We start from the raw sequence: 16,751 nt of genomic DNA on the forward strand, positions 1-16,751 counted from the left end.
GGGGTGCTTTACCGGCGGCACGAATGATTTGGACCATCGTATCTACGCAGCGCCCGCTCCCCTCCGCCCCAAAATTGGAAGCTGCCGCCTTCCTTTTCAGCGAGAATTGCAGGCTGTGCAAGAAGCGAGAGCACCAATTACTTTCATTTGCTGAACTACCTGATCGACAACCTCTTCAAGCATTACCACCGGCTCTCTTATGAACTGGGGAGGCGGAGACGAGAAAGGAAGATTGCCTTTGCCGCCGCCTTCATCTGACCCGAGACTTACTATCATTGGTCTTTTGTGGAGGCTATGAGATATTTAGTTGCACCTGCTACAGTGACACTTGTTAAAACCACCTCGGCCTAAACTTGAGCGCTACGAGAAGCTCCAGCAATTTGAAAAGCTCTGCACATAACCTCAAGCAAAGCCTCATTTGCGAAATGAATTGGGCAGCAAACAAAATGCTAGGCAACTGAGCCTCCCTGCCCAAACTCAGGCTCGTAATGCTAGGCTTACGAGATGACATTCCAATTTCCACGCTTTTGTTAGAACTTATTTCCTTTCACTGTGTAACACCTAGCCGCCCATCCCCCATAAGTGATGGGCAGGCACTGAGTCGATCTGCATCCAACCCAAGTACAAAAAATGACGGCGTCACGTTTCTCAGCTTACGATCGTCACTTGAAAATTCAATACCATGTCGATTTGGAGCCAGAAAAATTATTCTTAAATTATGAGGAAAATAGTGTAGCAACGCGACAAAATAGCTCAAATTTCTGAAATTTCCTCCTCGAAAATGCAGAGGAATTTTATTATATGGATTGGAAAAACAATTTTTCCCAGCCACTGGTGGTAAGTAATGCCATGCTTCGCTCAAAACAAGGATCGCTCGATGAATGGAAACATCAATGGGGAATACCACATAGCTGCCAATGGCAAGGGGTTGAATCCACTTGCCATTGGCAGAAACAAATATACATATACATATACAAAGTCAATGGGGAGAATTACACCCATGAGGTCAAATATTGGTGATTTCGACTCCGGATGCAACGGCTAATGGCTGAAGCTCTGTATAAAGAATAAACTAATCAAAAAAAGGCAAAAGCCAGAGAGGCAACTTTTCCCACCATCTGGCAAATGGGCTGATTGGTGTCCTTTTGGGTCATAGCAAAATAGGCTTTTTCTTTTTTGGGCTGCTGATTGGTTCTTTCCTAAAAAGAAGCAAGAAGCTAATGGTTGGCTATGACTTACAGGCCCTCTTCAGGCAATGGATTGTTAAGAGACTTTGGTAAAAATGGTCCGAATGAAGGTATACCCGCAACAAGTGCAAACAGAGTCAGCAACGCAAACACCATCCACATGCCTGATAAACATTGCCACAGCCACATTGTAAGAATCTCTCTCTCTCTCTCTCTCTCTCTCTCTCTCTCTCTCTCTCTAAAACACACACATTTTCACAGTAAAAGAGGAGGCAAATAAATTGACCAACCTGGAAGAAAAGCCGCATCATTCCTTGCCTGACCCAATGAAAATCTGCCCAAAAAACCCAATATTAACCAAAACCTACTCACCACAGAAGTAGGTTTCTTAGAGGACAAGGAAGAAAGAGATACAAATTTCTGAATGTCTTTCTTTAGTTTGTGAATGGGTCCCTTCATTTAAGCCAACGTCATATAATATTTTCGTCTTAAGCCGTCATATGGGATCATGCAATTCTAGCACCCTTTCTCTCACCCAGTGTTCACCAAAAATATTTCATTTGAGGCAAGAGTGCCCAAGATAGATAAACAACCTTGAAACAACCTCTCCCTTGCCCAAGCTAGCAAGATCCATCCCTACTATCCAATTAACAGGAAGCCCTGCCAAAGTCCAACGGATTTCATGCAACAGCTTGACTACCAAATTTAGAAATACTATGCTGCTGTCATTTCATGGAGTAAGTTGTAGCCCTTAGGCAGCATTTTTGTATGACTACACTTTGGTCACTTTTCCCTATCCTGGTATATGGAGTTACTTGCCTTCTCTTCACTTCACTTAAATTGAAGAAGAACAGCCTGATTATAATACAGCTTCAGATATACAAGCTGTAAATGTTCAACAACCTGACAGCTTCCATGTTGAAAAGCAATGAAAGAAAAAATTGTAAGAGCAGATAAGTATTACATTTGCATAAGATACCCCCTTGCATTAAAAAGTCTTCCGTTTGCTGAGTGACAAGGACCTCAAGATGTGCAAAACAAAGAGAACATATTTACTCACATCAATCCTGCTGTTGCTGGTCCGATAGCCTTAAAAAGTGACATGATGCTTGTTGAAACTCCATTGGCAATTCCACGGTGTGCAGCAATCTGGTTTGGTTTCAGACAATCACAATGGTTTGTACATAGCACAAAGTTTGACATGATGGTATGGAGGGTCTAATGTTGAGGCAAACAAAAACAAAACCAACTAGAATCATTGCTAGAAAAAGAGAGAGCACCAACTGCGCTATATCATAAATCTATCCTTAGACCTGGATGGGGATGAGAGGATATAATGGCCCATTTACCATTCTTGCTGTTCATATTAAGGCACAAGGTAAAACCAACAACACAAGGGCTAGCCTCACAGTATCACCATCTACTTCATTCTTGGGTCTGACTCCATGGCCCTCAACTCGGATATGGCTTCTTGTGCGCAGCTTTTTGGCTTTCTGGTCGGGTGGTGAATGCTCTTGCATGTAGCTTTTGGCATCCTCTCCTCAAATCTAAATTACTCAGCCTCTAGTTGAGAGTGCTATACTCATTGAGAAATAACCCCTCCATTGTCAATATCGGGGGAATAACCCAACATTTCTACAATGAAAGCAAGGGCATAGCAACCTCCTCAATGGCATCAAAAGGTGCTCCTCTTTGGTTAAAATCAATATGCAAAGAATTTTATAAAATCTATTTGTATTGGCTCCAATTTGCAGGCACAGATACAAGACTTAAGAGCAGCATGCAGAGGAATTTCTTCCTCAAAGGCTAGCCACCACAATTTTTTGAAAGGCAACCCCACTCACATGCCTTGACACAAGCAATGATGCCCAAATGTCACATTTCTTCATATAAATTTTGGTGTATGAGACTGGTGTATTGTTTGCCCAATTCTTTCATTTGATACAAATTGCAAAAGAAGAGATCAAAAAGACACTGCGAGCTACAGTTTTGTACCACACAAATGCTAGATACAAGGAAGACCATAAACGATACATACAACAGAATTGTTGATGAGTATAGATGACCCAACAACCACGCTTGCCTGCACAAAGTAGAATAATCAGAGGAAAACAAATTATGGTAGCATACATAATATGTAAAATTCAATGAGGTCTTCAAGTGGCATTATAATTGAAGTCATCTAAATTCCATCACTACTTTTTGGCTCATACGAAAACCAGTAATCTTCCTTGTATGGTCAACCATACCAATCCTAGGTATGCAACTCCATATACAGCACCTTAATCTACAAGGTTTGTTTCCTCTCTTTTTTTAAATGGAAAAGGAAGGGAGAACGTGTTAAAAGACAAAGCTGACCTTCAAATTAAATCAACAGATGCACTTTTGTATAAATCAGACCTGCCATTCTGATTCTCTTAGTCATCCTCATCGTCATATTGTAGTGTTCATATTCAGCTATACTCGACAACTAAGCAAATTATGCGTTGAGGAAATAGCAAGAAATGAAACGCAATTGGTATCAAAGACAAAGATGCGGAAGCATAGAGGAATGGGGAGAATAAGAGAGAGAGAGAGAGAGAGAGATAGAGAGAGAAATGAAATGAAATGTTATATTAATGTCTTCAAAAGGCCAAAATGACCTATGAGACCAAAAAGTTACAATTGGTGAATCTGATACCATGTCTGAGAACGGAAATTACAAAGTTACCAAGTTACAAAGAATTGACACTAAAACACTAAGGAGAAAGGAAATAAGGGGGAGGAAGGGGGGGGGGGGGGGAGGGGGGTTTGTGGGTTCAAATGAAATCTCTCATCGGTCGCTATCGGATCTCAGAACTCTAGTTGGGCGTCTTGCATGTCGAGCTAGAGAGAGAGAGAGAGAGAGAGAGAGAGAGAGAAATGAAATGTTATATTAACGTCTTCAAAAGGCCAGAATGACCTATGAGACCAAACTGTTACAAAGTGGTGAATCTGTTACAATGTCTGAGCTAGAGAAAGAGAGAGAGAGAGAGAGAGAGAGAGAGAGAGAGAGAGAGAGAGAGATGTATTGTTGAACCAACAAACTGGGCAATGAATTAGTGATTATACAATGGGGGGGAGGGGTTGCTTATATACTACACAACAAAGGATCCTATCCACTGCATACTACCCAACAGAGGATCCTATCCACTGCATACACATCGGTTATGCAACCTCCAACATTTACCTTAGAAGAATGCCATCTTGAGCACCGTTTTCCTCGTAGAAAAATTGAACCGTAGACCATACTACGTCCAAGAGTCCCCATGCATGACCTACGAACACATCACGTCCAAACCTTCCTAGACAATGAACCTTGAAACACATCTAGTCCATAATCCCCTCCATAGTGTTTTTATATGTTGCGTTCGCTCCTTGCTAGATGCATGTGCCTTGAACTGCGACCCACAGGTTCAAACACGGATAACTCAAACTCCAACACATGGGTCCAAATCATTTGTAGGGAGCACTGTTTGCCCCTCTTTGCCGCTCACAAGCCTCCCTTGGGCTGAAGCTAGTTGCGGCAACCGCCACCTAACTAGAAATCTGGCATCGTGGCCGCCATCACGAGTGCCATACCGATCTCTTCCGTCAAATCTTTATCTATGTCCAATTGCATTTGCCTTTGTCCTCTTGGGAGTTCCTACTATTGCCTCGGCCAAACAAAGCATCGTCTCGCATTTATAACAACGGCTCTCAAATCTCATGGGTACCGAGGCAGCTAGATGAGCATTGGTCATGTCGTCCTCGTCAAGCGTGCCTTTGCCTTTGTCCTCTAGCAAACTCATGCATTTGATTTTGGCTTCAAAATCCCGAGCCAAACATATTGACGGCTTCCTTGAGAACTTCACCCGTGCATAGGCTGCTAACAGTGTGCTGGTTGATTTACTTTCCATAGCCGATAGTTGGTGTTGGTCGATGGTACTTGAGTAAGGGAGTACCACCTTGCCGGTTCTAGCCTTGGCAAGCCGTGGACCTCGTCTTTGCACTCCACTTCTCCTAGCCAAGGCGTCTCGATACGCAAAGGGGAAGCCCACCACCACCTCCCGCAAGAGTTGCTCCAAATGACTTTGATGGATTAGCGTTTTAGAACGCTCAACTAAGCTCCGTGGTACCTTTTCTACTAGCATTCTCGAATGCACCAAATATGGAGGCCCAAGGAGTTTTTTTTTTTTTTTTTTTTGAGAAAGGTAGAATTGAATTGAAGAGAGAACTACAAAAAATATCTTACCCGAGGCCGAAGGAGTTGCCGGTGCTTCCTGCTTATAGCGTCTCAAAACGTTGTCACTAAATTGCCCTATCGCTTCTGCTTGCCAAAAAAATCACCACGGTAGCATTTTAAAACGCCATGCAGGAAACGTTGGAAGCTACTTGCTCTCTAAAAAAACGTTGCTTGTGGCGGTACTTCTCTTGACTACATTCTAAAACATAGTGATTATACAATGGGGGCAAGGTGTTGCTTATATACTAGTCTGGGGGCCCTTAAGTAACCCCCTTAGTAGATTACCCTACCCAAGACTTTGACAATAAGTAAAATAAATACCTAGTGTCAAAATAAATATTGGAATCACATTGGGCCTTTCACTTGAGATGCTATAACTTTAATAATTGAAACCTACACACTCATTGCTTATTGTCACGTCACACATCCCAACCCTATGTGTCCGTGGACAAGCTACACCATAGCAGGGTTCCCGTCAATTCAGTCAGTTTTAGATTAGCAGTGACCTGGCACTTTTGTGAGTCTATTCGTAGACCATGCATGCCCAGTCACTTAGCATAGATGCATATCCTCCGGTTGCACACAGCATGATCATCGGAATTCCCATCAGAATCCATTAGCATGAGTTAGGGGAATTTTCCAGTGCATTTAGCCTATTTTCCTATTTAATGGTATTTTCACTTATTATTTTTAGGTGACTTTCCAACAAAAGTAGGTAGGGCAATTTTGCTAAGTTAATATATAAGCAAACCCAAGTTAGCACTTTCTGGCAGAAGAGGCAGTAGGAGCTTCCCGCTCAACAGGCAACTTCTCAGCAGTACCCCCTCAAACCCCCATCAGCCTCAGCACTTTTCCATCGCCAAGAACCCTCTTTCCTCACCGTTTTTCTCAGCCCTTGCTTGATCGCAAGAACCCCTTGCATCTGGCGTTAGCAGATCAGCCCCCCAAGCCACAAGACCCTCAGCGTTTTCAACAGCAAAAACGCAGCCTTGACCAGCGTTTTTGGCAGCGTTTTCAGCTCTGGATTGCAGCCCTAATCCAGCATTTTCTCAGCCATGGAAGCAACCTAAAAACGCAGCCAAAGATTTCAGCCAGGATAAAGTAGCAGGTTTCCCCTTAGCCGGTTGCAGATGATTCCCCATTTTCAGCCATAAGAACATAGCCCAAAACAATCATTTTCAGCCCTAAAACAGTCCAAGAATTTCAGCCTAAAGAAGATCCCAGATTCAGCCATCCAGTCGTCATCGTCATGTCACCGTCGTCGTCGTCGGCATAGACCATTGCATCAGTCCATTGCATACGCATTGTACACCTTTGTGCAATCAAAGAATAGACCACTCTCGCCGACGAGAGTGGGACTTTCAGAGGAGGGTTTTACAACCCCTCGGTGTCGTATCTCTTCTCTCTCTTCTCTCAATCTCATTCATTTGCACGCACAATATCCACTCACTTTTTTCGTGATCATAGCACTCTCCATAAGATGGAAAGCTCTCTCTCTTTCCATAAGAACTAAAAGGAACCTTGAGCAATAAAGATCACTAATCTTGAGAAAAAACAACATTCATTCCATTGCACCTAACACTTATTACACACACACCACCCTTTTCCCCGCTCTCCACCGGGGGTGACCGTTTAGGCTTCTACCATGACGTTGCGATGGTGCCAGTGAGAGGGATGCAATGGATGTGCGCAGGGACATGGTGGGACTCTGGTGGACCTGTGGTGGGCTTTGTGCACTTTCGCATCGGAAGTAGCCACCACTGCACTGCACTGCATGTGCACAAGCTATTTGCCCTGGAGGTTCATCTTGCCAACGGTCTTAGAATGGTTGCTAAAGTTTCAAAGCTTCAGGCCATACTGGTGAGTTGACGATTAAAGCAACGGGGGGGGGGGGGCCTATTTGATTCACAAACAGGGAAAATCCTTGACTTCAACAAGCAGTTGCGCGCTTAATCTTGAGCATGAGTGAGATCTTCCTCCAAAAATGTTCCAGCACCTTACAAGGTGCGTCAATGGGAGAGAAATTCATTCATTTTGTCCAAATCAGCAAACTTGACTAGAAATAGTCTCTCTTTCGATCTATTCTTCCTTACTCCATGCATCTATGGGCAGCTTTTCTTTTGCCCCCATTTTTATGCATAAAGGTAATGCATTCGCTTTTAAACTCTGGTCCTCCTTCCATCGAAACTAAGGATCATACGAACCTGCCTGTATCCCAAATACTCAAGGAACTTTTTCCCAATTAGCTGGGGATTCATCAAAGACTATGTAGAGGCACCTGCAACTGTGTAGCTGTACCAAATCTTAGCATGTGATAGTCGAATGGTGGGTTTTTTCTCTTACTTTGGTCAACCGCTCGCCTCGCCAGGCGTATTTTCTCTCTTGCCGTGGCATTCGAGTGGTTGAGGATGTAGTGGATGCAGCTGGTTTTACTTTCAAGTTTCCATTTGCCGCTCGCCGCTTTGGATTGGGCATGCATTATCGCCATTTCTGGAGAGAATTACAGCAAATGTTGGACAGGTTTTTTGCCCGTTTCACCTATGGCTGATGGTGATCGAATGTCTGACTGGAAGCTTGGGGAAATGCCACTTCAAGATATTTCTGTTGGCCGGCCATATGCTCTTCTTCTGCCTCGTCCATGGATTGTTGATCATGCATAAATCGGACATTTGGTAGCGCAGGATTATATCTGCAATATGGGAAAGCCGTTTGCCGTTAAAAGAGCGGTTGTTTCTTTGGCGGTGTTTACTTGGTGTGCTCCCAGAGGGTACCTTTCTTCGGAAGTGCCGTGTCCGCCCTTCATCATGTGTCCGTTGCTTATCTGCCGAGGAGGATGTTTGTCACCTCTTGTGGGATTGCTGTGTCAATCGAGATTTCCTTCGTCAGGTATCTGCGTGTATGCGGCTCCCTTTCCCTCGACGGTCTTCCATAAGCGGTTGCAATGCTTTGCAGTCTTCTTTATGTGGGTCAGGTTTTGGGCATATTGGAGCCTGTGGCGACAACGTAATGGCTATATGTTCCATAGCATTCATGCGGATCCTCTACCTTTCTTCAGGATTTCCCTTCGACAGTCTCTGCGGTTTGCCTTGGAAGTTGGTGATATCACGGCGGAGATACATCAGCTTTTTTATGAATGCTTTTAGATATTTTGTACAGCTGAACACTGTTGTGTTCCTTTCCTTGTACATCTTTTTGGTGGGTTTTCCTCTCTTTGAGGTTTCCCACAGATAGTTAAATCAAACTGATTTACAAAAAGATAGTCTAATGGTGAGGTTATCCATGGTAAGTCCATTCTGTAGGACCATCGTCGTACATTAGGTTGAGGCTGAGTTAGCATACCATGACAATCTCCCTGTTGAGGCAAACTGCTCAAATGAGACTACAGCATGGCATGTAATCTGACCCTGATAGCAAACAAAGAATCTGTTTGACCTAATTATACACCTAGTTAATCCAGGAAGGGCTCAGATTGGGACTCAAGTTAGATATCCACAAGACAATATAGCCATCAGCTCCACCACGCATAGTATCAAATGCATATACATATCCTCAGCCATACGAGCCTCCTGATAGTGGGTGTGTATTTATCAAAATATGCTCTTCCTCACACACGCACACAACATCAATACAAAGGGCTCATCGTAGACATTATTTCATGGCGATAGTGATGCAGAATAGACTCTGCATAATCAAGCCTAAATCTAAGTAAAGCAATCAATCAAACCATAATTACTTTAAACGGTGATCGATGGGGCATACACATCACGGTATCAACTAGTCACAACTTGAACAAAAGCTTCATATTGCAAAAATTCAATGTCCTCTAACATGAATCCATGAAGAGGCCAGATTCATCTGATAGCAATAAAAGTGTAGATCCAATACTTACTGATAGCAGATTCTTTATAATATGTGAAAGGATTAACACAGCCCAAAGTGCCACCCCATTTAGTCTTGCCATCAAAGGATATACAGCAGTCAGAAATATAGTAAGCACCTGAAAAACAACATTCCTCATATAAAGAGTATGCATAAATATCCTGTACAAATAATCGTAGGCATTCATAATAAGTTCCAGTGATCTCCTTTCTCTCTGGAAACTAAATGCATGTATCTACAGACGACCTAACCCTCATAACCAACATGAACCACATGCTCATTTTTTTGGGATGCTTTTTCACTTTCAATGCTTTGCCAAAGTATTCAATAACCTTTGCAAGCGCATCATGCTCAGACCCCAGTAACAGATAATGTTGATGATAACTTCACACCACAACATGTCGAATTGACATAAGAAAGTTAGACTCTTACCGCAGAAATTTGAACCATCCGCACAGCTCCGAATAACTTAGTGAGTGGAGCGATCACAAAAAGTTGAAAGACAAAGAGTGCAGCTCCTATCAAAAGAAGACAAAATACATAAAAGTGTGAGAACCAAATAGCATATCATGATCCAGCTCACCAAAACATTATTGCTGCCAACTCACCAGATAAAGAAAGCACATTACCAACTTCATTAGTTGTAAAGCCTAATCCGCCATAACTAGTAGGGCTAACCGCCCACAATGAGAATATCTGCATTGAAATGATTAAAATGTCATATTTGAAAAACTGGAGTGAATAGAGAAATCTAACCATTAATGAGACTATACTGCTTGCCTCAGAAAATGACATTGAATGTAGTCCCCACACACAGTAAACATACATAGACAATACTGTCCCAGTGTTTTTCCATAATGGCATTTTATCTTTGGGTGTTTCGATATTGGAACCCTGTATACAGTAAGTATCTATGTTCCCACTTTCAGTGTCACCGAGTTTCTTCCTGAAGGCCTCCTGAACCTCAATATCATCGCCTATAGACCCCACTTGATGATTATGAAGACTTTCCTGAAAGAGAGAAACCACCATAACTTCTTATAATGACAACCCTTCAAACATTGAGACACTGAAGTAATTTTTCATAAACAAGCAATCTATTTTACTAGGGTTATTGACATCAAAAGCATGAAAAACACAATGTACTTAACCAGGTCTTATCGACACAAAAAGCAGGAAAAGCATGGACAAGTGAAAATCGACAAATCTGTCAGGAACTGGCAGAGAATTCCCAGTATCAACAGTTTTGTTCCCACTACTCAGATGGCACACTATCAGGACAGCCTAGCTAACAAGGAGGGACGTGAAATCTTCCTTTCTGAATGGTAATCTCTCAAGGACATATGCACTTGGAGTAGCACCTCCCAGGTTCCATGATTCCAACTCAAAGAGCAAATGGTTTTATCAGTTGAAGAAGGCCCTATATGGCATTAAACAGCTTCAAATGAAATGGTAGATACTTTCCTTCAGAGGCTGTTAGATATCTAAGATCTGGAATGATCCAAATGTCTACATCCACAGAGTAAAAATGGGGTTACAACAATCATTGTGCTCTACATAGATGATCTGATGCTTGCAGGCGATGACTTAGCTGACAATGAAAAGACAAAGAATGCCTAATCCTGAAATGAAAGTGCGACTGCTTTTAGACAATGACCAGCCCCCAAGGCTTTGAATTTAAAGGCCTTAGAGAATCAGGTGCCCCAAAGCTATGAAAATCAGCTCTTCAAGGTATTTAGCTACAAACTTATGAATCAGGCAATTTTAAAAAAACTTTTCACAAGCCAGTAACACAGAGAGAAATGAAATGAAATGAAATGTAATATTAACGTCTTCAAAAGGCCAAAATGACCTATGAGACCAAAAGGTTACATATGGTGAATCTAATACCAGGTCTGGGTACAAAAAGTACAAAGAACTGAAAAGAAAATAGTAGGTAGGGGTGGGGTAAAAGGTGATACAAAGGGAATACAAAGGATGAGCTGATACAATGGAGCTCTCTGACAGTCGAGGCATCATATACATATACATCAGTATCCAAAAGGCTATAGAGATTCAATGTCCTCCAAGGTAGGCACTCTGTCGAGACGGCTCCTATGTCGCGCCAGTATGGTATGGATCCTCTATCGCAAACTGCGTCGATGTCGAGAGGGCCCCCTCATCCGTGGGCGACGGGACCGCCCCAACTCTATCGCCCGATCAAGCAATATGCCTCTGGTGCCTCTGGTGTTGTTATGTTGTGGGGGCTGCTCGAACTCCTCTGTCCGTGACTGAAAGAAAACTGTAATCTTCTGTTGTCGCTGGATCTCTCTCATAGGTCACTCTGGCCTTTTGAAGACGTTAATATAACATTTCATTTCATTTCATTTCTCATTGTGCCCCTCTTCAAGAGGTCCTGTCTGTGTTTGCGAATCTTCAGTAAGTATAATCCCAAGCATCTCTGATCCTGGTATCTCATGACTCTAGAGAGTGGCCCAAAACCCTCTCTGAATAGACAGTGAAAGCGGCCTCGTATCTCATAGTATACTGGGCAATGACATATGTAATGTAGCTCTATCTTTGGCTCTATCTAGCACACCTGACAAATCCTGGACTCAGCAGGTACTCCTCTAAATCTGCCTGTCTCGATATCTAGCTGATGAGAGGATGTGCGTATCTGACCAATAGCACATCGTATCCCGTGGGATAGATGAGTATCCATGTATCTTGGTCTGATCACAAAACCATCCTCCGTGAGTTGGAGAAGAGAGAGAGAGAGAGAGAGAGAGAGAGAGAGAGAAATGAAATGAAATGTTATATTAACGTCTTCAAAAGGCCAAAGTGACCTATGAGACCAGAAAGTTACAATGTGGTGTATCTGATAAAAAGTCAGATTAACGAAATAAATTAAACCAGGATAACAAAATATAAATATTGCGGGATCCTAAACTAAGCAGTACAATGTGAAGACAATCTGGGAGGGGAGTAGAGATCCATCTTCATCTGCACTCTGGACGACGAGAGAGTATGGCTTGAATCCTTTGCTGTAGCCTCCTTCGAAACTGTGTAGCTCCTCTTCTCCATCAGGGTCGTCTAGATCTCTCTAGCTCCAAAGCTCAGTCTATGAGAATGCCAGCAGTGCGGGTAGACTTATCCACCGTTGGCTGCTCCTCTGTCTGTTCTTCTGGGTGTACAATATCTAGTGTAAAGAAATCTATGGTCTGTCTCTAGCGATGTCTCTCTTCAGCTCTCCTCAGTAAAGTTTCTCTATGCTTGTGTAACTCAAGTAGATATAGCCCAAGACATCTTTGATCCTCATAACTCATGACCCTAGATAAAGGCCCAAAACCTTCTCTGAATAGACAATGAAAACGGCCTCGTATCTCATAGTACACTGTGTGCAATGACATATGTAATGTACTTCTGTCTCTGGCTCTAGATGGCATAAGCGGCATATCCTGCTATCTGCTGGTGTCCCTCTGAATCTGCCAGTGTCAATCTCGAGCTGATGTGAGGACGTGCGTATCTGGCCAATGGCACAACGCAAACCATGCGAAAGATGCGTGTCCATATAGCTAGGTCGAATCACAAACCCATCCCACGTGAGGTGAAGGAGATGCTGAAACCGGCCTGTTCAATCCAAAAAGGGCGGTAGACTTTACTTCAAACCTTGATTTAGCTTTCACCCATTATTAGTCGTCTATTATACCTGCGCTATAGTGACACAAGAGGGGAATGGGATACAGATGCTAGAATGCACCTGTATGAGAAGACCGACACCAGATTGGCCCCTAATTTAGGCGCCCCTTTCGGTATTTCTTTATTGTTTAAAAGAGGGAATATACGTTGTGGTTCTTTCCAAGCTGCCCCGCACAACCTTGACTGAATTTTGACTGTTCTGGCTTGATTTCGGTAGCATAACTGTACTAGAACCCTTCACAATCAGTATTCCCACGCATTGGCCGACTTTCCCGACGCATACGGGCACTTTGCAAAACCTGGCGAGAATCTGCAGCACGCTGAATTCTCTGTTTTCAGCCCTGAAAATGCGCCAGATCGCCTGTACAACGGTCCCCTTGCGTCCCCGAACCTCCTGGGGGTATTAGGGTCCGTTTAGGGCCAAAACCCTAAACCTGCAAAAATACACAGCAGGCTGTAATTCACTGTTTCGGGCTCCGTTTCGCGTGCCGGTCGCATCCGTAGCAAGTCCTCGAGCTCCCGCACCTGTAGGGCTACTTGCCCTTTGAATCGGACGAGATTTCTGGCGTGAAACCTCTCCGAATTCACCTGTACCTACGGGGGGATTAGCCGCTAGCTAATCCAGTACCTGTGCAAGAGGCTCTTGCCTCGGCAATCGCGCATGAACCCACACAACTGTACATTGGTCAAATGAAGAGCCCACTAGTGGGGCATAACATACTGCCAAAGGGGAGAGAGAGGGCAGTGCGTAGCGTGCAGGGCATCACTCCTGGCACCGCACTGTGCATAAGAGGGAAAGCAAGCACTCCATAGCTCTTAACCTGTGACAAAACTGAAAATGAGGCTCTCCCCCTCCTAAATTCAGTGCCAACTCTTGTTGCATGAGGCAAGTGCACCAGAAGGTGCCACTTGGCACATTTACAAGCATTTTCCCGTTTCGGGGTTGCCGCCTAAAAATCTCCCAACCGGCTGCCCAGTTGACTTCACGGCAGAGTAAGAAAATGTTCCCTTTGTCATTCCGGAGGTAATGACGTCAACACATTTTCAGGTCCCAAAATAGCAGTTCCCTAAATTTTAGGAGATGCTGCCATTGTATCTTTCTAGGTCATCCGACCCTCTTTGTACACTGCGGCCACATCCAGAACTGAAATGTAGCCTTTGTAGCAAAGGATTCCACTTTGGCTAGTCAATGACCCCACTTTGGCTAACCATAGTCTTTGTCCAACCTTAGTGCTCTCTTGCCCTCAGGCCTGGACTCCCTCTGGGCAGTTCCACACTAGCTATGCAATGCAGGGCAGTTAGATTTCCCGAGGGGAGTTTCCAAAAAGTGAAAGTAAATAGATAATAAGAAAGAAATCAACAAAAAGGATAGATAGTAGTCACACGTTGGTGACATACCCCCCTCTTGAAATCTCAAACGTCCTCGTTTGCATCTATGTCGTGCATGCTTACTGTCAACACTGATGTATTCAACACCTGTCGACACATATACGACACATACATGCTCATTGTCAACCCTGGTGTATTCAACACCTCGTCGACTCATGTATTGCCTGCGTGTGAACCCTGTCCCAATGACATAGTGGTAGCTTCGCACTCTGCCATTGCTTTGAGTCACTAACTTTCCAATGACAAAATGATAGCTGCACATTTTGCCATTGTCTTATAGTACACGTTGGATCTCGTAACACTTTCGAGCATACCCAAACCGACAGTTTAAGAATGCAGTTACACATGTACTCTTCAATAGAAGCAATCATTGTATCCTTGACAAACTGACAAGAAATACTCACTTCTATAGCACTAACCAAACTTTTGGACATTCCATAAGAGCAATTGCCAAACTGACAATCTGTAGAGCTCTAACATTCATGTAACAGGTATTTCATTTGAGCTCACTTTAAATACCATGTACATCATTTGTTTCAGAAGCCATTGTCACACTGACAATCCATTTAGCTTTGAAACTATCCACCAATGGATGCTAAGTGGATGGAAGAAGGTGAACTTGCAGAGTCACCAACTGTGTTATCACTTTACCTGGAAGCCTTCGATTTGCAACCTACCTTATGCGTCGGGAAAGTCGGCCAATGCGTGGGAATACTGATTGTGAAGGGTTCTAGTACAGTTATGCTGCCGAAATCAAGCCAGAACAGTCAAAATTCAGTCAAGGTTATGCGGGGCAGCTTGGAAAGAACCACAGCGTATATTCCCTCTTTTAAACAATAAAGAAATACCGAAAGGGGCGCCTAAATTAGGGGCCAATCTAGTGTCGGTCTTCTCATACAGGTGCATTCTAGCATCTGTATCCCATTCCCCTCTCTTGTGTCACTATAGCGCAGGTATAATAGACGACTAATAATGGGTGAAAGCTAAATCAAGGTTTGAAGTAAAGTCTACCGCCCTTTTTGGATTGAACAGGCCGGTTTCATGGTTCCATCGACGGGATTAAATCACTTTTTCCCATAGAAGTGAGCCTTGGTCAGTTTTGGGCTTGAAGACACAGGGGATCATAGACCAGACACAGGGAATTGCAATTATGGCTGACAGACCAGATGATGTGACTGAAAAGGTTTCCTCTTCACAGGGTCAACAGACACATGAAGTGGGTGAGTCCTCAAGACCACCACAGACAGATGATGATCTCTTCAGGACCCAGTTGGCTACTGCTGTGGCTATGTTCACACAAGTAATGCAGAATCCGAGGTTTTTAGCCTTTCTGCAACCTCCTGTTCCGTCTCAACAAGTTGGGTCACTGGATCATATTCAAAAGCCTGTTAAGGCTCGAGCACAAGAAAATTCATACCGCACAGTCAATGGAAACACTTGTACACTTGACGGAGAACATGCAACCTCCACAACCTATGCCTAAGGTGCAAGAACACGTGGCTGAGATGCCAGTTTTTCAAGCTGTACCAATTCAGCCCGCCACTTTTCAGCAGCCTATAGCTGGTTCTAATGTGCAGGGAAGCAACTTACAGGCAATGCAACAAGTCTTCCCACCACCTTCAGTACACCCTGGCGAGAATCTGCAGCACGCTGAATTCTCTGTTTTCAGCCCTGAAAATGCGCCAGATCGCCTGTACAACGGTCCCCTTGCGTCCCCGAACCTCCTGGGGGTATTAGGGTCCGTTTAGGGCCAAAACCCTAAACCTGCAAAAATACACAGCAGGCTGTAATTCACTGTTTCGGGCTCCGTTTCGCGTGCCGGTCGCATCCGTAGCAAGTCCTCGAGCTCCCGCACCTGTAGGGCTACTTGCCCTTTGAATCGGACGAGATTTCTCGCGTGAAACCTCTCCGAATTCACCTGTACCTGCGGGGGGATTAGCCGCTAGCTAATCCAGTACCTGTGCAAGAGGCTCTTGCCTCGGCAATCGTGCATGAACCCACACAACTGTACATTGGTCAAATGAAGAGCCCACTAGTGGGGCATAACATACTGCCAAAGGGGAGAGAGAGGGCAGTGCGTAGCGTGCAGGGCATCACTCCTGGCACCGCACTGTGCATAAGAGGGAAAGCAAGCACTCCATAGCACTTAACCTGTGACAAAACTGAAAATGAGGCTCTCCCCCTCCTAAATTCAGCGCCAACTCTTGTTGCATGAAGCAAGTGCACCAGAAGGTGCCACTTGGCACATTTACAAGCATTTTCCCGTTTCGGGGTTGCCGCCTAAAAATCTCCCAACCGGCTGCCCAGTTGACTTCACGGCAGAGTAAGAAAATGTTCCCTTTGTCATTCCGGAGGTAATGACGTCAACACATTTT

At 44.0% G+C, this 16,751-nt stretch overlaps 1 protein-coding gene across 5 annotated transcripts in view; it reads right to left on the bottom strand.

Annotated features, from left to right (window-relative positions):
• Window positions 1-878: 878 nt before the first annotated feature.
• The window catches only part of LOC147424229 (protein ZINC INDUCED FACILITATOR-LIKE 1-like), a 72,830-nt gene continuing 56,957 nt past the window's right edge, over window positions 879-16,751 (bottom strand). For 2 of the 5 annotated variants that reach the window (XM_086500934.1, XM_086500932.1), the window contains 9 exons: window positions 10,090-10,320; window positions 9,918-10,005; window positions 9,742-9,827; window positions 9,320-9,427; window positions 3,226-3,270; window positions 2,248-2,336; window positions 1,478-1,521; window positions 1,304-1,351; window positions 879-1,199 (listed from right to left, as the gene is read on the bottom strand). In XM_086500934.1, coding sequence (XP_086357060.1) covers window positions 1,042-1,199; window positions 1,304-1,351; window positions 1,478-1,521; window positions 2,248-2,336; window positions 3,226-3,270; window positions 9,320-9,427; window positions 9,742-9,827; window positions 9,918-10,005; window positions 10,090-10,320 — 897 coding nt within the window. In that variant the 3' untranslated portion in view covers window positions 879-1,041. The remainder of the gene's footprint in view (window positions 1,200-1,303; window positions 1,352-1,477; window positions 1,522-2,247; window positions 2,337-3,225; window positions 3,271-9,319; window positions 9,428-9,741; window positions 9,828-9,917; window positions 10,006-10,089; window positions 10,321-16,751) is intronic. The other 3 variants (XM_086500935.1, XM_086500933.1, XM_086500936.1) reach the window with 2 other exon arrangements.

This window comes from Adiantum capillus-veneris, chromosome 26 (assembly GCF_014529385.1).
Source record: "Adiantum capillus-veneris isolate H3 chromosome 26, ASM1452938v2, whole genome shotgun sequence".
NCBI lineage: Eukaryota > Viridiplantae > Streptophyta > Polypodiopsida > Polypodiales > Pteridaceae > Adiantum > Adiantum capillus-veneris.